This window comes from Plectrocnemia conspersa, unplaced genomic scaffold, assembly GCF_051122295.1.
Source record: "Plectrocnemia conspersa isolate PC_06_02 unplaced genomic scaffold, ASM5112229v1 ptg000007l, whole genome shotgun sequence".
NCBI lineage: Eukaryota > Metazoa > Arthropoda > Insecta > Trichoptera > Polycentropodidae > Plectrocnemia > Plectrocnemia conspersa.
Genome location: NW_028277171.1, coordinates 10,072,506 through 10,095,663, shown reverse-complemented (window position 1 = coordinate 10,095,663; position 23,158 = coordinate 10,072,506). Strand labels below are relative to the sequence as shown.

Here is a 23,158-nt window from a genome sequence, read left to right as displayed (position 1 = left end):
ATATTATTGAAATGGAACAAAGCCAATTCCTGAACTTTTATTATGTTTTAAAAGAATAGTTCTTCAATATAATAGTACACAGCGAATACAATTCATTGATTTTATTGAAATATAGAAGAGTAGTTGTCATGCGGACTAAATCAATCTGTGAAAATATTTCATTAATATTATCCTTTCAAGTCTCTGCAAATATTTATAAATTGTGGTAAACTGAGACTAAATAATAATGTAAACCGCAGAGCAATACAACGTACAGTTGCTATAAATTAAACTTTTACTGTCAAAATCTATTGTAATATATTTTATTTTTTTCCATCCACTAACACATCTTTCCTGCATTATCAAGAATAGTACTTACATTTTGAAAAATATTTTGTGATTCATTGATAAAAAAAACAGTAGGTTTGCCTACTTTTATCAGATCAGTCAGTGCCAAGCGTACATATATGTACAATATAGTTTTGCCATTAATTTTTATTTTTTGACATTTGACATTTTTGTAATTCACTTATAAAAGGGTATAGGTGATACGCGCGTGTTTTAAAGTTGAAAATATTGGTCAGCCCTGAATTTTACAAATAACATTTTTTATCAGTATATCACACGTCATTTTTTATTACAATGGGCCACCGCCCATTCTTAATGACAATAGTTATCATAAATAAAGTCGCTGAACTGTGATAATATGTAACAATTTGCAGATTTACACTCCAACGATTATCACACCCCATTTTTATTGATGCCATACGCGTGCGGCTTCGGAATCGCCCCATTTGAGATAAATCTAGATACTATACTATTAAAGTAACATATATTAGGATTTTGTATTAAAATTAAATTTTATTAGATATACATTTATATATAGTATAGAATTTTGTGCACCCTAGACAAGAGACGCTTTCAGCGTAGAAATTACAGCATAATATAAAACGTACATATATAAATATGGAGAGGCCTTATCTTCGCTTGCCACTCGCTCGACACGTGACTACACTCTGGCTTTCCATAGCCAAGAAGAATTAGGAGACTTCACCCTAATTTTTAACCACAAATAGCCATAATACCTAACAGTGTATATTCTGATGAAATTCATTAAAATAAATCAAAATTTTTCTAAAAATTTCTACTATTTAGTAATTTTCACACGGATCTAATTACAATTATTAAGACCCTCCCCAAATAGTCACACCAGTCAAATTCAGCTTAGATGTCAAAAGCACCCCATTATGTGCTTGAGGGTTGACCGCTGATTTTTATATGATCCGCATTTTATATTCAAAGCGGCGATTTTTTATTTGCCGTCAATGCTAACGGGGGAATAATTTCACCCCATTGATTTTTCCAAAGTTGTTCTCGACACGCGACGACATTTGCTAAATAGAATATTTTAATAAAGGATATAAATAACCAAAAACTTGATAGAAATATAAATAATAAATAATGTTAATTTGAACGATTTGTTTACAGAAATCAATTTGTGAAATTTAATCAATATTTATGAATCATAAGATATTAATATGTTAGAATATGAAAATCTCATCTACCTGAGTAATAAAGTTCCATTAAATAATATTCGGTGTGATATAAAAGAAAATATCAGAATCTATTCTAATTTGCATTTAGTTATTTACTGCCTTTTTGTACCACTTAAAAGTATAAAAACGAATTTAACCTATTCACAGAGACAAAATCAAGTTTTATGTTCACTTTCAACATCAAAACACAGTTATTCACAATCGAAAGAATTTTGAAAGAATAGTAAAATTCTTTCAAAATTGGTTTGATTGTGAAAATGATAGATCTGTTTCGAAAGTGCATTTAGAATATGTATTATATCATATATCCAAATACGAATGTATGATGCCAGCGAAGAAAATAACTTATTCTTTGTGTCACAGATAAATAATGCAATTAGGCTTTTAAATTCGAGTCATTGCGATAAATTTTGTTCACGAATAAGGGTAAAAATAGTCTAGCGAAATTGCCTACAAAATATTTTTTCTGGTGCTTAACAGCCAATTCTTAATCTTGAATGATATGAAGCGCTAAAAAGTGGTAATCTAAATTCTTTCAAGTGAATGTTTATGAATACAGCTGCTTCTTGAAACAACAAAATATATATTTGTAAATAAATTGATGAAATAATGATATTCAGTATCTGAGACATAGTTTCTGAAGCATGCTCATGTGCATGCAAAATGCATGCATGTTATCATCAAGTAGCAAAATGCGATATGATTTTCATTGTGTTTTAATGTCATTAAATGTGACTTTGTTTATGATCCTCTTTAGATATTCCATGAACTACGCCTGAAAATGTTCCAACAATACATGCGAGTAAACTAAGGAACGGATACAATTTTGCAGTTTTTATTTTTACTATCATATCCAACTTCACACATAGGACCAGCTATGCATTACGCTCGTGATAAATCATTGTTCATTGCAGTAAAAGTTTTTCCGTGATATTGTAATCTCATTGAGATAATCAATACGCATTTACTAGCGATGGAAACAGACGTCAGTGAGACATTGACTACAGAGCGTGTAAACGCGTCGCGACGCGTCATTGCACTAAGAAAACAATAAACATTTGTAAAGTGTAGACCTTTGCCTCAAAATACAGGTAACTATTAATTTAATTTGTATACTACGGTAAAAATGTGATATTTTTCGTTGTTGTGATAAACGTTGGAACGTATTAATTGCAGTGTAATGCCTTCTACTTGACAAATACATTTTATTTAGTAATCAATGAACTTTAAGGTTAAATCAACAGTCACATTGAGACAGTAAGATAAAGTTATCACTCAAGTCTGATACATTAAGAAGTTCATAATTTTTATATTCTTTCTATAAAAATATTTTTATTACTACCGTTTATTTATTGTGTATATGCATTTACAATATACCTTTAAAAGTATCTAATATTTTTATATATATAAATCTAAACGCGTGGAATGAAATGCTTATATCTATATATTTATTTGTGATTATATATATGTATATAATTTATTCAAGGCGATGTGATCCATTCCAAAAAACGTAAACAAAGAAAATACGATTTTTGAGTCTCATGCTGCGATTAATATGGAATATATTTAGATTTGGGTCACTCTGTGTTTTTAAACGTATATAATGTTACTGTTTTGTAATATTTAATACAACATACTATTATAGAAACGTATTTAGGTAATAACATGGCTCCGGTTTTTCTAAGAATGTATTACTATCCGCAATCGATAACGCTTCTGACACATAATCGTGAGTGGTTAATTACTGTGATAGTGTTTCAGCGGGTAGTCATGCTTAGAACTAAATATTTTTGTCTCATGCTATATATTTTTAGAACAACCAGAGTACATACATATATTTATAGACCAAGAAATTCGCTTGACTATTATTAATATAACATACAAAATACGAGATCAACGTGTACCTAATTGCTAATAATCAGTTATGTGTATTACCAGTGAAGTTATATTTTCACTAGTATGAATATAATTTTACTAGCTCAGTCAGTTAAAATATATCAAGCAATTGATTCACAATTTCACTGCTCAATATCAGTAAAACTGTATGTGTTCATGAAATATTTCCACATGATCAAAAATTCATAAAGTGACGTCTAATCGTTTGATAAAATACTACAATATAAAAAATAAATGGAAAAACTCAAATGAAAGTGCAAAAACTATACTTAGTTTTAGAACCTTAGTTAAGCCATGTTGTGTTTGGTTAATTCGTTTAGGTTAGGTGTAGGTTTGAGCAGCAAATGGACGTTTCGCAACTGTCAAATTGAGTTTTATAGACATTTTAGAGCAGCATATAATTTTACGAAGGCCTATAAGTTCAATTATATTTTTGCTAGTAAAGATATGATTTTATTGAAACACTAGTAAAAACATAACTTCTCTGGTAATACACATTCACTGTAACATATATAGTATATGTATAATTGCTATTATTTATATAATTATTATTGAAAATTGCGATGATGTAGAAGTTTCAGAGATATCAAAATTTAAAGAAAAATATAATTTAAGGTAGTTGGAAAATAACTTAAAGAGATTTTCTGTAAATTCACCCATTTATATTTAAATACAGTAACATAAAGCAGAGCAATACAAAATATAGATTACATTTAGCTGGCTGAAAAATAATATATTAAATTAACTGACGAACGCATTAGTTTCAACGCGATTAAAACAAATTGTATTAGAGCCAGTGCTGGTTTAGCGTTTTATTTACTGTGATGTACATCGAGTGTACATGCTATCTTATTATGTGGATATCTTTATTAAAATGTCGAATAAAATGTTCATATTTAGGTGTTCCCCCGCAATACATTTACCTATGAAATTAGATAGTTACAGTGTATAAGTACATATCAGTAAAGTAACAAAAAAATATTCTGTAAAAAATATTCAGCTAAAACTGGTATTTATTCACCATTACATTGAATATTTATTTTTGTTGCCAGTTGGATTTCTTGCTTCGCTCAGGAGTTATGTCCGCGTAAAGCAGATTTAAACTTTATTTTTCAATATTACATTAAAACTAGATGACATTAGCTATTTTTGTGAATTGCTCTTCAAATCTGCATCTTTTAAGTATTAACATAAAATTAAAAACCCGATGACTCGGCGTGAGTGCCCGACGCATATATATAATACATACTCACTAATATTTTATTTTATATTTTTTTTTTATTTTATTTTTTATGTTTAATATATTATAATATATTACTATATATTGTTTTTTACCGTCGTGACGCATTGGGGTAACCTGTTAGGTCACGATGGTCTCAATTTAATTTAATTAAAAAAATGTAGTATATACTCACATTGTCATATACAAACATATTTATATATTTACGTACTCATATACAATATAATTAGTTTTTAGATTAATTACTTAAAATTATGAAAGCCATTATTACTAAACTTTTGTATTTATTATGTATTATATAAACAAAGATTAATAAATTTATAAATTGTTTACTGTAAACTCATACTTTTTAGAATCTAGTGAATTAAGGAAAATATATTATAACATTTTTAAACGTTACCAATTTATAAAAGTCGCATACTCGTTGTATACTTTTAATGTTATAATATGTTTTTTATTTGATATATTATAATAAACATATAATAGTCATGTCACGTTTTTCTTTCATACGATTTCATTATAAATGCATTGTAAGTACCAACAAGAGATTCGTAATATAAGTGGACTTTGCTATTTTTATGTGATACGTATACATTTAATACTTTATTTTAATAATGCATAAAGGAGTTTGTCTTGATTGAAAGTAAGAGACTTAGAAGAAGAAAAATATTTGTAACCCTGATTATTTTTTTTTATAATATTTTAATAATTTTTCAGGAAAATAAATATATTTATGATCCTAATACAAAAGTAAAAATATTTAACTTTTTTATACAAGGTTATATAAAACGTATTTATTTATAACGATCGTTCCAATTTGATTACTGACATATAAAATATTAATTTTGACCATTAACCGTTCATCTACGACATCATTCTCCATAATATTTTTGTTGTTACTAAATAAAATTTACATTGTAACAGTATATATTTTTCTAATAAAATACAGTTGTGCAATGGTATTTGCACAGTTTGCACATAGCTATCCCCAAGACCCAACTTATAAAATTCCTCTCTCAATATTGTCGCAATGTTTTAATATAATTTCTGTATTTCATAATAAGTAATGTATTCATTATAATATTTCTTACGCTGTCATTTTGTCATTAGACTGACCTGCTTTTATAGTATAATTGTAAAAATCGCGGTAATTTGTCGGCTCAAACAATAGTTTATTGACACAAGGAGAGGTATTATCTTGCAATTATTTGATAACGCCATTCGACTTTTAGCAGTTTGATGCTGTGCATCACAAATCACACATCTCTTGAGCTCAGATGGAATGTGAACCTCTTGTGCAAGAGGCATCTTCATCCGTTGACAACGAGGGAAGAAGAGCCAAAATGAGAGAATACTGCGAATATGCGCTGGCGCCTCTGGAAGGTAATTTTTTGATGTGTATTAAAAATATAAAATATCCGGATAATGACTGGTTACTTCAACGTATCAGTGATTGATATACATTGAAAAAATATTTCTTTAATCTTAAGTAACGATATTTCCTCATAAACAAACACAAATACTTGACAGACGAAACCAATTAAAATTTTTAATCAATTCCGATGACAGCAGAAACAGGGTCGAGTTTTATAATGTGCGATAATGTTATCTATGTTGTGATTCTTATATGTATAATGTATTGTATATATAGTCTGTTTAAAGGTCATTTTTACCTCAAGTTCTTCATTTTGTAATATACTTGCGCCTTATCATCGTACTGCAACTTTTTAAATATAGTTTTGTCATCTATTCGCACATCCACTTTATGTAAATTAACGCAAATATGTAGTTCTACTATAAATTAAAATTGCATAGTAAATATTATAAGTAAAACGAAAGATGACATAAAATAAGCAGTGAAAGAAATATAACAATAATTACAAGCTTTCATAAAGCTAAACATGTAATACTCCAAATCAAACAAAATTTGGTTCTACACGTGTAGCGCGGCGATGTATAAATGCATGGGTTAATAACTTACTCCCACTTCTTGCAATTGATCTACATCTGGAACCTCACCCACTACCCATGCAGCGTCTTGGGTTGCACGCGTGTCGCTGAAGATTTTGCACGTTTACTTTATAAGTTAAATAAACGTTAAAAAGTGCACGTAAATACTATTCGATCGTTTTATTACAAATTATTTATTAAATATTATACGTTCTATGCCTCGATTTACGCGATATTTTTTGGAACGTATTATCTAGCGATGAGTGTCTGTAATTATTCTACAATATTTAAGAGCACTTACTATTGTACTACTAGATATAATTCTGCAGTTTGTCACATAATAATAGTATGTTTATTAGATTTTATATTGCATTGCACTAATAGTAAGTCGTTAAATTAGAAAAAAAATAATCAATAGGAGTTATGATTATAGTATTAATAAATGAACGTGATTTATTCTCCAAGATTAAAAATAAATTAAATAAAGATTACTTTATGTAGTAGTATAATATACATATATTCTGTATATTATAAATGAATTGTTCTACACAATATATGCTAATAAATTATCAAATTAACATAGCACAATGACTAGCCATTCTTCCACCATCATTATTTTTGCGCCTGGCCTGCAAAATAGAAGACAATGTGGCCTGATTTGTAAAAATAATTTGCAAATCGTGCGTGAAGATGTGTTAAAAACCAAATACAATCCCAAGACATCAGTATTAGTGTATCGGACGTTGACTAAAACGGCATTCACAGTGATTAGGATTTTTTCTTCTATATTTTATAATGTTATTTTGGCATAAAAGTTAGTATAGTAGAATCGAGAATGAGATCAATTATCAAATACTTAATCGAAATTGTGGCAATCTTGATGGATTGAAAAAAATGATAAATTATAAGAATAAAACTTATAAACATATGTAAAGGGAAGGAACTGCCAAATTTCAGCACTCACATAAGATTGATTATTTTATAAGTAATAAACACATTTTAGTATGAATATTTTATAATATTTCGTTTAACATGTACTGTTAGACCATCATTATTTTTTAATGACTGAAGTCGATCAGTCAACAGTTACATTGGTTGGAAATTCTTTATAATCACCAGTATTTGTATTAACACTAATTTAAAGCAAATGTTTATTTTAAACTGTTTGTTATTAAAAAATGATCAACGCCACAATAATGATTGCAATAATTAAAAACAATTTACTAATTATCGTTAGATAATAGATCAATAACTCTATTTATATTTTTACAATTTTGTACATTAGATTAAAAATTCGAATTGCGTCAACAGATTTTTTAATATCACACGATATCAGGACATCAGATAAAAAATATTAAAATCAAATAGATTAATTCGCACGCTCTTTCCATAGTTTTTGGATTAATTTTGACAATAAGGGATGAGGCAACGCGTGGCAGTCGCGCGACTTCATCCCCTCGAAGCTCGAAAGCTCCCGAATCTCTATTCATAGGATGGTCGGGCAATGATAGCAAATTGATTATAAACACACCCTTGATGTTTGTTTATTTTTTAGAGTCAAACATCAGATATGCCGGAAGACAATCGATACAGAATAACAATGTGCGACCATCTTGGCAGGGACCGTTGAAAGCTCTACGATTGTTGATTTTAGTCGCCATTTTGCCTACGCTCTTCATAGCTATTCCACTTTATATGAGGTAAGAACTTAAAAATACGTATTATTGATTATTTGATAATTATAAAATAATATTGTTTTAATGATGGTTGATGTGACAAATAAAAAAATCGTAAAAAAATATTATTGTCTATATATAGTCTAGTAGAGATTCTATTTACATTCCGATCTTAAATTTATACTTAAGTATAATGGTCTAGAATTTATATCAATAATAAGTTAAGCCCTTTTAATTAATATGTATTTTTGCTCCTTCCTGTTTTATCATAATTATTAATTATAAGAAAATATTAAACTTATTAAAAGTGCTTTATACGACGCAAAAAACACTGAACATATCACAGCAAAGTTTACATATTGCTATTTTTTTAATTTTATCTATACCAATATCTGAAAAACTGAAGAACGTCTAATCATTTTCCACAGATATTTTGTATTTTCTGGCCAGATGTATCCAGTCAGCATGAGCGACATGAGACTCATAGATAAGAAAGTTTCCACCACTTGGTGTCAAGTAAGAGTTTACTTTAGTCTTATGTTCTATATAGCTTTTTCTACTGCTAAATCCAAGATAAGATAATGCACTGTCTACTAATATTTTTCTATCAGCGTCAATTGTTACATTCCAATGCAACTTTCAACGCATTTTTGATGTCCTCTCAACCAAAATTCGCTAATGATCTAGTACCAGTTGAGATGACAAGGCATCTGATGTTAGAGGACGACATGAAAGAATATTGGGGATTTTATCTACTACAAGGATCTATAGTAACAGTTTCGACGTGCGTGCGGTAAGTAAACCCTAATAGATACATTGTTAGCAATAAATTTTATTTTAAAATATATTTAGATGGTCTGGAGCTTCTCTCATAATGATTAGAGGACATAAACATCTACAAGAATGCGCTTACATAGGAGACGATTCATCTGAAGAATTAGATGAAATCATCGAAGCCAACATAGGCAAATTAGAAAATATTACGATGCAAAAACGACTGATCAATAAGCCAGGTATGTTTTAATAACAGAAACATGTATTTAAGATAATTATTTGTAACCATTATTTTTAAGGCGATATGATTAGGCAGTTGGGTGAGATTCACTTTCATGCACCTAAGCATAATAACCTGACTCATAGGAATATGACACGCGAGAGAATCAATGAAGACAAGGATATTTTAGATCCAGTCGTTTTAAAGAATATTTTACTTCATTTGAATAATAAGCAGCATAAACCAAGATCAACTCGTATTCGACACAAAAACATAGTCACAGTGCCTCAATTACAACATAGATATAGAGACACGAATGTGAATGAAGATGAAGAGAAATTTTTATCATTTAAAGGTACTTATCTTTACAATAGAATAGTTTTTTAAATACAAGATAATGTGACATATTTTTCAAAGACTTAGAACTACCGCTCGAGCATATAAATATCACACACAATGATACAGTTGAATCTCAAAAAAATGATAATGGAACAATTATAAATGAAATGAGTAACAATTCGACTCAAGTGATTGAAGATAAGGTAGATAAAAACATCATAAATTACACACTGCAGAGATTGAATGATAATATACAAATATTCTACAGGAGTTTATAGATATTTTAGAAGAAGAAGAAGAAATCATCGAAGAAAAAGATTCATATGTCAATTCGAGTGAAGTGTTAGATGAAATTTTTGAGAAATTAAAAACATTGGGAGATCGCGGAAGAGGAGTTTTAAATAAATTAAACAATAAGTTGAAAGATACTTTTGAGAACAATCATACAGTATACGTGAGTATACTTATTTATTGTAATTTTAAAATATATGCTTTTTAGTAAAGAGAATAAATATTTTCAGAATAACGTTGATTTGAGTAAGAATAAGACTGTGGCTAAAGAGGAAGAAGATGCAGAAGAGAAATTAGATGTACTTAAACAAATTATAATGCAATTGATTGATGAAAGCAAATATAAAAACAAAGGTATTTGCTTAATCTTTATACTCAGCTACAACTTAAATATTAATGATATATATTTTAGGTGTGAAAAGAAGTTGGAAGGAAAAGGATCCGAGGATAAAAAGAGATATTAAAATTACTCCATCTTTACATCATCAGCTTAACGATGAAGACGAAAGAGGAAATACAGCAATGGAAGAAGTTAGTCTTTTTTAAATATATTTTATTTTTTATAATTAAATCTCACATTTATTCAGGGGTTTGAAGCTGATGGTTTTGCCGATCATCATCATAGATTGAATGAAACTACTCTAAACGATATGTCAAGGTCAGAGTTTTGGTCTTCTTTTTCATCAAGTGAAGAAGCATTATTAGAATGTGAAGGATTAATTCTAAATTTACCCTTGACGCCTCACAAACAGTGCCAAAAAACATCTTCTGATGATATTCATGAACAAGCTTCTCTTTCAAACACCATAACGTATAGGTAAAACTATTTTATTGTAATATATATATATTGTAAATTAAGAACATGTAAAGAATATCGTGTTTTTAGTGTTCCAACCAACGGATACTACTTCTTTGTCTTCAACAGTGAGAATGAAGTACAAACAAACTACATTAGAGTCAAATTTAATCTTCAAAAGACCATTTATGATTTGACTAAAGGCACTGTAATGGAATGCAAGAATAGTAGCAGTAAATGTGCAATACCTTTATCGTTCTTCAGTGGAGAAAAGGTACAGATATACATATGTGCATCTATTAGTATAGTATATACGGAGATTAATATAGTTTATTATTTTATTTTTAGGTGGTTTTAGAAGTTCCAATAAATGACAACGAGTCTTTGTGGAATGAAGAATTTGTTGTTATGTCGGAATGTGAACCACGTACTGCATTATATATAGTTTGTGTTATAACAGTGCCTGTTTTAATTATAGTCATGGCTTTTCAATAAAGCAATGTTTCTGTTTTTATTTATCTATGATTAGATCTCAAAATTGATCAAATGCCAAAAAAAGTGAGATTACAAAAGTGAGTTTTAAGGTTGTGATACTAATTATATTATTAATTTAATGGTATATTTGTGATTTTTATATTATAATAGACTTTAATAAATATAATTTAATAATAAAAATATTTTTATTGTGCCAAAAAATCTTTTAAAAGAGGGTGAAACTTTTTAATTGCATTTTAATACTGGAACACTACCGAGACAAAGCAAAGATTTTTAATCACCCTGAAATTAATTCTTACAGTTATTTATTATAACGATCCTGCCTTCCGGTATTTCGCACAAAAATACTATTATGTTTCTGTTATGTAAGTACACACTAAATTTCATTGATTTTTCAATATGCTGAAAATTAAACTCCACCCCTATTTTGTCATTGGTCAAAATTCACCCCTATGGGCGTATACAAAGAGATTTTCCCTAAAACTCCGCCTACTCGTTCCTGCATCAAACAAATCTACATCAGTATAATCCCGACTCTTGCACGAGATGCATATGTACTAATTTTGAACAGTTTCACCGTAATTATAATATGGAGTGAAATATAATAATATAAAAATCTGCGTGGGATTGTGTGAACATCCGTTTTGTTTTCATATTGGTAATATATATTATACAATAGAAATAACCGCTTATATTCTATATATGTTTACCATAAACTATTTCATTGTATAATTTAACGATAAAAATACATCACAATGAAAAATAATATCATTTTAAATTCGGTAAAATCTGAAAATGAACAAGCTGATTTGCGAATACAATTAGGTACGATATTTCGATTGTAATATTAGTTTATTTAATTATTTTTAATATTTTTGTATGTTGTGTTTGTTTTTTATATTTTTTATTGAGTCATTAAAAATCTATACAAAAATATTAATGTAATAATCACCATATAGTTCATATAAAATACAATGTTTTACGGCAAATCATTAATAGTATAACATTAAATGTGAAAGTAGTTTTATAAAATAGCTTTATATCATTAAACCATTTATTATTTTATTTTATTTTAATAATGTTTTCAATACTATTTTTAGCATTGAAATTTTATTGTATAATATGCTACTTTAAGAAATAATATATGGTAATCTTATGGTAATTTTATATATTTTCCAACCCTCTTTTCATATTTTAATAATAAATTATTACAATTTTTCGTACCGTAAACATGTTTAAAAAATATATATTTATATAAATATATATTAGTTTTATTAATGTTTTAAAAATATTTTACAATTATATTAGATATTTACATTGGTATGTTATACTTATATTTCCCATACTTTTTACAATTTTTTACTTAATAATAGAGAAAAATATAAAACTGTTGAAATAAAAAGTAAAATATATTTGATAACGCAAAACCGCATATATTCAGAAATTTCGAAGTTTGAAATTTTTTATGTGCAATAATCCGGTCACCTCTATTTGTAGGTGCTGATTGTGTTTACCCCGTAGTAACGCACTGGGCTAACGCCTCTTATGCAGTAGCGTAGCTAGAAATTTTAGGCTCTCGTGCAAAAATTATGCAAGTCCCCCTTTAACATGATTTTTTATATATCAGATAAAATGATTTTTACTACATGTTAATACATATTCACATAAAAGAGTAAAAAAATCTAACCAATTTTAAAATTTCTTCTTTCTCGCTTTAAGATTTGGGTAATCACTAATAAGTTTTTAAACTCCATTTTCTATGCTTGTTTGTCTTCAACCAGCAATGCGAGATGGTTGAATCTGGAATGTCCGTTTCTGTTTCTTTTGTAGTATTTTATAATTTTTAACTTACTTAAAAATAATATAAACATGACATAAATTTCTGAAAATTTACTTACTAAACAATTGTATTTTTTGATGAGAAATTCTGTCTTATGGGCATATATTCAATAAGGTATTTTTTCAATAGAGAAGTTGTGGTATTTTTGCTGAGTTACAAACAATTTTCCAAAATATTTACTTCTGATATATTTATGATATGTGAGGTTCAAGAAAACTTACTTACTGCATTCCTTCAAAGCGACTTTTAAGTTGAACGGTTACCTTGTCAATAATATTATAAAATACATTAACTCTGAATAGTTCCTTTTAAAATAAACATTTAAGTCTCACTTACAGGCCATTTCATTCGCTTCTGATTTTATTTCTTCGTATTATTTTCGTAATTTACTTATATTTTCATATATACGATTTAATGACAAAGTTTTGTTTAAAATATGATTTTTTATTTATTTTATTTTTTATTCGGATTGCTTCTTATTTTTTATCGATTTTAGATTTATTTTCATCAATGTCTTTATTATAACAGTAAAACGAAGTTTCACTGCCTATATTGATTAAGAATTCAGCTTTTTTAAGGAAACTTCTGACTCTGTGAAAAATTAAGAAAGAAGATCACACATCTTTATGCTATTGCCAAAAAAAGTATTGATATTCTGAATGACAATAGTTTATGGCAATTGATAACTAAATTTACATTATGACTGTCGCAATGCACGTATTCCGCATTTGATTGAATAGTTTTAATCCTCATTTTCACACCATTCATAACACTTACTCCATCATATTCCTAGCAGTAATATTTTTCAATAGGGATATTCACGTTGTTCAATAAATTCATTATTTGATTGGTTATTCCTTCTGCTGAATCATTGCTCAATTAAAAAAAATGTTTCGCTAATATCGATATTTGTGGGTTGTTGATTCTCATCCCGAATAACATAAACATATCGTATAATGATATTTAGTTGGTCTCTTTTGGAATGTCTCTTTTATGAGTATGTATATAATGCTAAATGATCATATTGTAGCTTGATCTTAAAAAAATATTTTTATTGTGTTTGTTTTAACTTTTGATATTTTTTTTATTGAGTGCTTAAAAACTGTGCCTGTCAAGCTGGGCCCTCATGCTTTGCTGGACCAATGATAGATTATGATCGAAAATGTATTATACCAGGCTGCATAGTTTGGTATAATTTCCACTACGGCTTACGAAACGTGATAAAATTTTCATTTTTATCAGAAAGTGTTCATATGTTCTGTTCATTTGTTAATTGTCCCATTAAAATAAGTTACTTATGACAGAGTTTCTTTCAATCCGCATAATATTTGTGAAATCTGTTCATTTAGCGATTTCGCCTTTATCTCTTTTATGGTTGCAAAACGCTGTCCTTTTATTTTCCTCTTTATCTGTGGAAACAGGAAAGCCATATCTGGTAACTATGGCATCATTATGGTTATGTTGTTCATAAGAATTCGTTATAATCGAGTAAAACCAAACAATTGATCCGTCCGTGATATATACTTATTGAAATATTTTAGCACTTAGAGGTAAACACAATCAATAACTTTTAAGTAAATAATGAGACACTAAACTTGAATCAAAATGTAAATCATAAATTAATTAATTTTTATCACAGCATACAATCCACAAGGTCACTATGCATGATTTATCTCGATTTTTTATTTTATTTATTCATCCGTGAGATTAGGGAAATCTAGGAAAACATAATCTTTAAAATTATATAATAATCAATGATTCAAATTGCTCAGACACAATTGAAAAATACTAAGGTCAATGTAATGTTAACAGGTCTTTCGGGTATTAGCCACCGATTTATACTACTGGTCTATCGTATTGGTAAATATATATTAATGTACATATGAAATCATTTCAAATTTTTTACAACATAATAGAAGTGCTTAATATTTGCTATGGTAGTAAATAAAAAAAATAAATATCTACTAGCTGATGTAAACAAGCGTTTCTCCCTGTTACTATTTGCCACAGACCTTCGAGATCTAGCATGCATTGTTATAATTTATAATAGGAACGTTTTTTTAACGTCTTTTTTGAAAGTAAAAAACTGAGACGTGTTGATTGCGTAATGCAAAACGGTTTGATATGTTTACTTAAATTGCTCTCCTACTTTAAAAAAACGAAAAATATTTAGCCGTGAAGCTTAATGTTTTTGGATATTTTACAAATGAATTGCTACTCGTTGTAGCGATATTCATACCTAATAACTAGTTGTCCAAGGTAGTACTCTTAATTATTTGTATCTTATATTCTATATTTAACCATAAACATGTGCGTGATGCGATTTAATAAGCGATGCAAATTAGTTTATTATGGACAAATAACTTAAAAACAATTTAGCCACAAAACATCGCTTTCTCTAAAAAATAGCACAATATTGTTTTTAAAAAATCTCGTCGAGGACTAATTGCAAAAAAATAACATTCGGCTTCCTGCCAGCTGACAGATGGACGGAAGCGTCCATCAGTCCACTTCCTTCCTCTCCAGCCGCATCAGATAAATCTTTAAATTATTAGTAAATAGAGTATTTCATATTTTAAAGGTTTGATCGTCAACATGGCAGCATCAGATCGTGAATCGTCCTCAGACGAGGATGAGAACTGCAGTGAGATGCTCTCCGACGAGTTTTCTTTGCAGGACTCCGAAGAGGAAAATGATTCCATGGCTGGAGATCAGAAGATTAACAAAAACGATATGTTGACGAATGGGCATCAGGTAAATTCTATTGATTAATCTTGAGTAAGATATTGAATACTGAGAATTTTGATTCTTACTATTTTTTTGAAAATCAAGACTAGAGAATAGAATTTTATGTAAAGGAAATAAAAAATAAATGTCATTAATAAATTAACTGGTTTATAATAAATATTTTTCTTTTTAACGTTGTTATCTGTGGCTCAAAATAGCATTCTATAACGTATAACTCATTTGCAAGCATGTTATATTTTTCGCAGTAATAATGAATCACTGGATTATTTTATCGTTTGATGGAAAAATTCGTGATATTATTTCTGTGCCAAATGCTTTTTTAGGACATTTAGGAAAAAATCATTATCAAGGTCAAAATCCAGATTATTTCAAGTTCAATACCATTTTTCACTTGAGTGAGAACTTCTAATGTATTAATTAAATTACTTCTATTATATTAATTGAGAATAGACTGATATATAATTATTAGTGACATTTTTTGCGTTCTATTTTTATAGCTTCTGTTAAAACATCATTAAATTTTGATATAAAATATGTATTATATACTATATAATCTCTGGGAATTCTCCAATAATCGCAATTTTAATAGGAAATCCTTCTATAGATTCTGCGTTATCTTTATTGTTATAAATTGGCTGGTCTCAATGACACTTGTCAATACCACCAATTTGATATTGTTTTGCGTGTCCACAATTTTTCATCTCTATTTAATTTCAATTAATAGCACCCAGTGCTCCTTTTTCGAATTAATTATAAATCGGTTACACATTATTTTTTACAAGTTGCCATTTCGTAAAACGCGAGATTTTTCATCGTACTTTTATTCGTTTAGTAGTGGTAAATCTTTGATCTTTCGGAAAAAAGTAGCGGAACACCAACTGCATTATCTTTCTAAAATATATTTTTTATTTATAGACTCCAACTAACAGACCAGTAAAGAAGCTCTTCACAAACTGTCGAGAGCGATGGAGACAGCAGAATGTATCTGGGGCTTTTGCCGAACTCAGACGCCTCGTGCCCACACACCCACCAGATAAGAAGCTTTCCAAGAATGAAATACTACGAATGTCCATCAGGTATTAACAATCATTCTAAAACATATTTAACATAGTATATAAGTATTAACGTAAAAATATTTCAGATACATAAGACTACTATGTAACGTACTTGAATGGCAAAAATCAGCAAGCGGTCAACCGTCACAATCCAGAACATCCAACAGCAATTCCATAACTATAAAATGCGAAACGGTCACTAACAACAACACCACCAGATTCTTTTCGGCCAGTCCTATCAGTTATCAGACTCAATGCACTCCGATCAAACAGACAGAGCTGAGGACCAGGGCTAGATTGAGACGGAACACTGCTTTGACCAGAGAAGATATACCCTCAGCAACAAACAGTTTCAACAATCAGTTGTGCAAGTCAAGGTTGAATCCTAGATTCGTTTATGACACAAACGGAAACAATTTATTGATGATTGCACCGTCGAGTAAGAGTATTGATTTTTGTTACAATCCCAACGAGGGAGGAAAGCGGAAAACTTCCAATCAAAGGAACACCAAAAGGATCAAGGTAGAAGTGGACGAAAACACGGAATCTACAAATGTCAAGGATCTGAAACACGATCGAAAGGTTGATTAAATTAAAATAAAGGTATTTACTTTATAAGCAAACTTTATTATTATATAAACACTTTAAAGCTTCAATAGGAATATATCAAATAAAAATAAATAATAGTGTAACTCTTATATTAACAGTGAGGGGTAATATCGAAACTTCAGACGCATACTGAATCACAGAAAACGTTAAATATAATATAAGAGGGGTACCAAAGCAAAAGATCTCTTTTTCAAGATATTTGCAAGCGACTATTAAAAAAATGTTATTAGTATAAATTTTAAACACAAATACACCCATACAGAATAAGTAGAGCGATAAAATTATTAAAAAAAACCTTCAATATTGTACTGACTGGATGGATATAGATTTCCAGACTAAGTATAGATTATTTCTGCATTTGCTTTAATATCCCTCATTAACGACTATATTTTAAGTACGATTTGTACTTCAATTTGGTCATATAAATCGGTAAAAAAACCTGATTATATAATCGTAAAAAAGAAAGTCATTACTTCGTCGAATATTCTTAACACAATATTTTTGTCGGAATTGTCAGTCTTTTTGGTACACTCTGTACAATTTTCGTTCCTACATTTTTCGCCCTTTGCGTGTTGAATCATATCGACCACGATCCGATAGATGAACGAATGCCTTTAAAATAAATATTCATCAATGTTTTTACATAAAAAATTATATTTTCAGATGATGCACGATTGACCTACCTTGTGGCGGGTTTACAAATGTCCAAGTGATCCAATGGTAGAGTGTAAAAAGGTCCCAGATTGTCGTTGGCTGAATCAGGAGGGACTAAATGTAAAGAAAGACCAGGAAACGATAGCAATTTAGTGGGCTTGCTTTCTCCGATGCAAATCGATGGCCATCCTCCAGTCAACCATTTTTTGTGTAGTTTACCCAATACTTTACTGTCTAAAAATAAATAAAATTAAAATATGTATATATTTAAATATTAAATGGTATTTTATTAAATTAATTACCTTGACGAATATCTTGTATTTCTTTAGATGGCCAAATCAAGGTGTGTGCTGCTCGAGAGCCATGATGCGGAGTTGAGAAGAATACTATGCCTTTTGTGTTCTTTGCCATCTGTTGTTCTTCTTCATTCTTGGCTTCCATCGCTGATATTATAATACATATATGATTATATTTAATTAAAGAGATCTGATTATATATGATACTTACATTGTACAAGCATGTATTTAACAATGAGTCCTCCCATCGAATGCGTTATCCAAACTATAGGTCTAGATCCTACGCCGGCTTTTTGCAAAGCAGCACCGAGGACTCGAGCTCGATCTTCAATATTTCCGTCGTTTCGACAACCTGTGTTCCATTCCATCATCATCGTATCATAACTTACGCCTAAAACTCTAATTATACAATTAGTAAAGAAGCACATAAAAGCTATTAGTAAGTAAAAAAACTAACCTGATGTTAGTACAATCATAGGGCAACCAATCTCGTGGCCAGCATTGTGTACGCGATGTTAAATCAGTGAATTCATCTTGGGCAAGCTTATAATTATCTCTAAAATAAAATTTATCAGTACATTCACTTGCACTATATTTTTTTTAAATAAAATAAAATAAATACGTACTTATAAGACAAATCTGTATAACTAGAATCTCTCATAGAGAACTCTGGAATATCTCTTAAAACTACTTCAACTTTATTCTTTGATGAAATAATTTCTAAAACAATATACAAGTCTAATATTTTCTTATTATAATAATATATTTTAAATTATCTAAGATATTACCATCTTCGTCGTAGATAATATTATTTTGTAAATTTGCATCTTCTCCAATGCCATCTCTTTGTCTCCATGTTACGAAAGGTTCACCTGATTATATTCACATTTTTAAGGCATACAAATTATAAATATTTATGTGAATTATTTTAGTGACTTGCCTAAAAGACCATGAACAAAAACAGCGTCAATTTGAGGAGGTTTCATTGTATGATTTATGGGATAGAGCAATTGAACAGCGGGCCCGTAAAGTTCTTTAGTGCGCTTTTCTTCGTTGGTTCCATCTTCGAGACTAGCCAAAGCTCCGGCGGCCATGCAACACAATTCAGCATTTTTGCTATCGGTTTTTTCTATCCACAATGCCAAAATCGATATAATTCCTAAAATAAAATATTATAATCAGATAAATAGATGATAATGAATGAAAGATAGCAAAACAACAAAACACACCAGCTCTATGATACATTGGCAAGAGATCAGGAAAATGTGATAGTTTCATTATAATCCTAGCTGCTAAAATCTGTAAGGATCGATCTGAGCTAGATGCCACCTGTTTTATAAATGTTAATCCTCCATTTTTAACGAATACTTCTTCAGCTGTAAGCTCTGATCTATAAACATAATATTAAGTATTGTAATTAAGATCTAAAATATATCTTTAAAAAGACTCACTTAGAAGGCGTCGAGTTCAAATCGAAATGATGAAGCAGTGACTCCAAACAAGTCAACATTTCTGCATTCTCATCATTCTGCTTATTTTCACCAGCGCTCGTCTCTTGCTCCATAAGTCTTTGTACATCCTACAAACATTGACGTTTAAATAAATTATTTAATTATAATATGATATATATATATACATATATATATAATATATTACCTGTTGATGGTCCAACTGTTCTTGGATGTAAGTGTTTAAGCAACGGCATCGTCCTTTCGCTTTTGTGTTATTTACAACACTAGTAAGTGCTGTCAAATGAGATGAATCAGCTGTTACGGGCAAAGGGGGTATTCCACCTGTTAAGCGCCAAGCACATTTTCCTCCGTGACGAGCAAGCCAAACAACAGAGCGAGCATCTAAACGTTGACTTAGCCATGTCCATTCCCATTCTATTATTAAAAATAATAATTATAATATAAAAAATATTATCATACATTAGAAATATAAATAAATAAGTAAAGAAAATTATGAGAATAAAGCAATTTGATTAATTCAATACAAGAGTAAACACCTTGAAACAATTCCAATATTCCAATTCATGATAACCATCACAATTACAAAATATTAACTTCTGAGATTTTAATTTGAAACAATAGGAAATATTCAATATTTCTAATTTGAAAGAGTTTCAAGTTATAATTCACATAGAAATTGTTAGTTAACGTTGCTAGCTTTTTACACTTTCTTCACATATCATTATGAATAAAAGCACAGACACATGTTAGTAGCACCTCGGCTGTTGTCGTGGAAGCATCACTCCTTTTATGTATTTCATAGCAAGACACAAGAGCATGGCGTCAATAATAGATTTAAAAATCTTGCAGGACACCCAGTATTGCACAATAACCACAAACTTCCAAGTCACTAAATCACCCATTACTGCAGCATAAAAACTCAATTCTTGTAAGTATTGAGACCCATGCTAAAGAAACTTGACTAGCAATATCCTGCCTTTCTCCAACCTGACTGGTGAACTTTGACTACTATAATAGATAATTTAGATTGTTTCAAGGTGCAACACTTTTCTCTAAATTTATACAAAATAAAGGTCCTTATAACCATTTCTTTATGTACTAATGATGAAAATGTTAAGCATCGCATGATTAACCACTTCATACTCGCACTCATACTGATACGAGTGAATTGAACATGTCGTTACACTCACGCTCGTACCCGTGTGGGTGTTCATTTATCGTTATGCTCGCACTCGTACATATTTGATATCTGTATTAGAAAAGATGGGGTCTCGTGTGTATTTTTCAAAATCAAACCAAGGCTCTAGATTTCGACCGATCCTCGAAAAAAATGGTAAAATAATAGCATTCTTCGAGTCTTTTCCTCAATGCTGAAAATCAAGAAACTTAATAATTTTGTTAATTTTTAAAATTCGTTTCTACCATTTTTATAATAAATAATTAATTTTTTTTTTTATTAAACATAGATTATTAAAATGCAATTAAAAAAAGCAATTCATTTTAGAAGATTTTTTGGAAAAAAAAACTGAGCGTGAAGTGGTTAATTAAAGCTTGATTCTGTAATAAAAATAAATCCACATACCATCAACTGTTCTCACCACCAAGATTGACCGAAACAGAAAAAAATATTTAGCATTGCAGAGATTCATAGTGCATATTATGAATAATGTTATAAATAAATAATATATAGGCAAAAAATATATTTTATATATACACATATATAAATACATACCTTTGAGATGTTTTATAGCAGAAAGATGATGTAATGCCTTTTGCCTATCAGACGGACTACCATTGCGACTGATGTGTATCAATCGTCTCCAATATGCTCTACGGAATCCACCTATCCAACGTCCAAGAACTGGACCCTTTCAAAAATATTATATTGTATAATCATATAAGTATATTTATTTATATTAATTAAATTATTCAATTACAGGTGACCATGCATCTTCATCTTCCAAGTGCTGTCTGATGCGCTCCTCATATGCTGGATCGTTTACGAATAGATATTCAGGCCTACCTCCACGTTCTCGTTCTAAAGCACTACTGGCAACAATTCGATTCAAAGCATAACGAGTCTTATAGACGGCGGCTCCACATATAAACGATCTGAACATTTTATTGCACAATGATGAATTATTATCATATTGTAGATGCATGAATTAGTATTTTAGGAAGTACTTACACAGAGCTGATGGCAGCTGCGTATCCTGCATACTGCTTAATGTAATCCCAGCCTCTTAATCTAATATTCCAAATCACATTTCTTACTCCGGTGATCATTTAGTGTGTAGTTGTTCTTTAACATTTATGTAATGCGTAATTATTGCGTTATAAACGGTTGAGATTTCAAATGTTACACTGTAAACGTCAACCTTATCAATGCGTTCAAGGAACAGCTGTCATAAAATGTGGACATAGCACGATATTATTCGGCCAGAGTCTTTAATTTAATTTGCTGAAATATGTTTTATATATTATTTAGCAATAAAATTATATTTTCAAAATAAAATAAAAATATAAATAAACAATTTTATTATATAATTTTAAAAGTAAAAACTAAAAAGTTTTTTATACAGTTTTAGAAAATTATGCTACAATAATAGTGAGACAAAACCGCTTTCACAATATGGTCAAGATTCCTGGTGTGCTGATGTATCAAAGTAAGTAAGGTTAAAATTAAAGTTCTTGCGAACCATTTTATATGTTTAGTGCGAGTGGTTTTGATGAGTAATAAACGATCATACAGTCAAATATCATCCTCTTGAGCGTGTCTCTAACTTGTTGGCGATGAAACATAAATGAGTATATTAATGATCTTTGTTTTGAGTGCAACAATATCATATTATATCTTAATCACGTGTATAAAAAATACAATTATGTTATTTCAACGTGACAACGGTGTAAAATAATTAAATAAAAGTATTAATGTTTATGGTTTGGCCGTAATTTTTAAAAAATGTGATGATTTTTATTTCTAGGTAATCTTGCGTTACTTGTAATCAGGGCCATCGCCCGGGGCGCTAGCCCCGAAGGGGCCACCAACTACTCCGAAGGGGGGCGCCCACCAACTAATTCGTGTTTTTAAAATGATATTAAAAATTATGTGCTAGGTTAAATGCAGGATGATAATGTTTGCTAAAAATAGTCACCTCAGAAATTTTTAAATGAACAAAAATATCTAAGGTGACCCTTTTTCTCATCAGCATTCATTACTCAAAACCGCTGATAAATCGTACAGGTTACAGCTTTATCAATATAAGAGTGAG

The 23,158-nt window shown here is 29.6% G+C and overlaps 3 protein-coding genes across 7 annotated transcripts; 2 read left to right on the top strand and 1 right to left on the bottom strand.

The window, feature by feature from the left end:
- The first annotated feature begins 2,523 nt into the window (after positions 1-2,523).
- LOC148233894 (uncharacterized) lies at positions 2,524-11,229 on the top strand. 3 transcript variants are annotated; one of them, XM_088188702.1, is made up of 14 exons: positions 2,524-2,626; positions 5,904-6,054; positions 8,177-8,321; positions 8,726-8,813; positions 8,909-9,090; positions 9,150-9,310; positions 9,371-9,646; positions 9,709-9,833; positions 9,899-10,084; positions 10,152-10,275; positions 10,334-10,452; positions 10,509-10,738; positions 10,808-10,991; positions 11,066-11,229. In XM_088188702.1, the coding sequence occupies exons 2-14, from the start codon at positions 5,949-5,951 to the stop codon at positions 11,210-11,212; spliced, it is 2,073 nt and encodes a 690-aa protein (XP_088044828.1). In that variant the 5' UTR covers positions 2,524-2,626; positions 5,904-5,948; the 3' UTR covers positions 11,213-11,229. The 3 variants fall into 3 exon arrangements, with proteins under 3 accessions (XP_088044828.1, XP_088044830.1, XP_088044829.1); XM_088188703.1 differs by lacking the exon at positions 2,524-2,626 and adding an exon at positions 5,617-5,818 and having other exon boundaries at positions 5,907-6,054; XM_088188704.1 differs by lacking the exons at positions 10,509-10,738; positions 10,808-10,991; positions 11,066-11,229 and having other exon boundaries at positions 10,152-10,220; positions 10,334-10,429.
- Positions 11,230-11,733: 504 nt separating this feature from the next.
- Positions 11,734-18,368, top strand: HLH3B (Helix loop helix protein 3B). 2 transcript variants are annotated; one of them, XM_088188708.1, is made up of 5 exons: positions 11,734-11,870; positions 15,634-15,806; positions 16,716-16,876; positions 16,942-17,458; positions 18,128-18,368. In XM_088188708.1, the coding sequence occupies exons 2-4, from the start codon at positions 15,648-15,650 to the stop codon at positions 17,444-17,446; spliced, it is 825 nt and encodes a 274-aa protein (XP_088044834.1). In that variant the 5' UTR covers positions 11,734-11,870; positions 15,634-15,647; the 3' UTR covers positions 17,447-17,458; positions 18,128-18,368. The 2 variants fall into 2 exon arrangements, with proteins under 2 accessions (XP_088044834.1, XP_088044833.1); XM_088188707.1 differs by having other exon boundaries at positions 11,734-12,037.
- Positions 17,462-22,290, bottom strand: LOC148233892 (protein SERAC1). Of its 2 annotated transcripts, none has more exons than XM_088188701.1 (14): positions 22,075-22,290; positions 21,824-21,998; positions 21,615-21,754; positions 20,071-20,300; positions 19,866-19,993; positions 19,644-19,804; positions 19,355-19,573; positions 19,203-19,286; positions 19,041-19,134; positions 18,872-18,970; positions 18,626-18,813; positions 18,421-18,561; positions 18,148-18,352; positions 17,462-18,076 (listed from the first exon to the last, which is right to left on the bottom strand). In XM_088188701.1, exons 5-14 carry the CDS (start codon positions 19,976-19,978, stop codon positions 17,908-17,910), a joined length of 1,473 nt encoding a protein of 490 aa, XP_088044827.1. In that variant the 5' UTR covers positions 19,979-19,993; positions 20,071-20,300; positions 21,615-21,754; positions 21,824-21,998; positions 22,075-22,290; the 3' UTR covers positions 17,462-17,907. The 2 variants fall into 2 exon arrangements, with proteins under 2 accessions (XP_088044827.1, XP_088044826.1); XM_088188700.1 differs by having other exon boundaries at positions 21,619-21,754.
- Between the last annotated feature and the right edge of the window lie 868 nt (positions 22,291-23,158).

Coding starts and splice junctions, on each gene's coding strand:
- LOC148233892 (XM_088188700.1), bottom strand. CDS start 22,172: ATGATCACCGGAGTAAGAAATGTGATTTGGAATATTAGATTAAGAGGC. Junction 18,814..18,871: donor TATGATTGTACTAACATCAG/GTTAGTTTTTTT, acceptor TTGTATAATTAG/AGTTTTAGGCGTAAGTTATG. Junction 18,353..18,420: donor AATACAAGATATTCGTCAAG/GTAATTAATTTA, acceptor ATTTATTTTTAG/ACAGTAAAGTATTGGGTAAA.
- LOC148233894 (XM_088188702.1), top strand. CDS start 5,949: ATGGAATGTGAACCTCTTGTGCAAGAGGCATCTTCATCCGTTGACAAC. Junction 9,647..9,708: donor GAAATTTTTATCATTTAAAG/GTACTTATCTTT, acceptor TATTTTTCAAAG/ACTTAGAACTACCGCTCGAG. Junction 10,085..10,151: donor AGAACAATCATACAGTATAC/GTGAGTATACTT, acceptor AAATATTTTCAG/AATAACGTTGATTTGAGTAA.
- HLH3B (XM_088188707.1), top strand. CDS start 11,968: ATGAAAAATAATATCATTTTAAATTCGGTAAAATCTGAAAATGAACAA. Junction 12,038..15,633: donor TGATTTGCGAATACAATTAG/GTACGATATTTC, acceptor CATATTTTAAAG/GTTTGATCGTCAACATGGCA. Junction 16,877..16,941: donor ATACTACGAATGTCCATCAG/GTATTAACAATC, acceptor AAAATATTTCAG/ATACATAAGACTACTATGTA.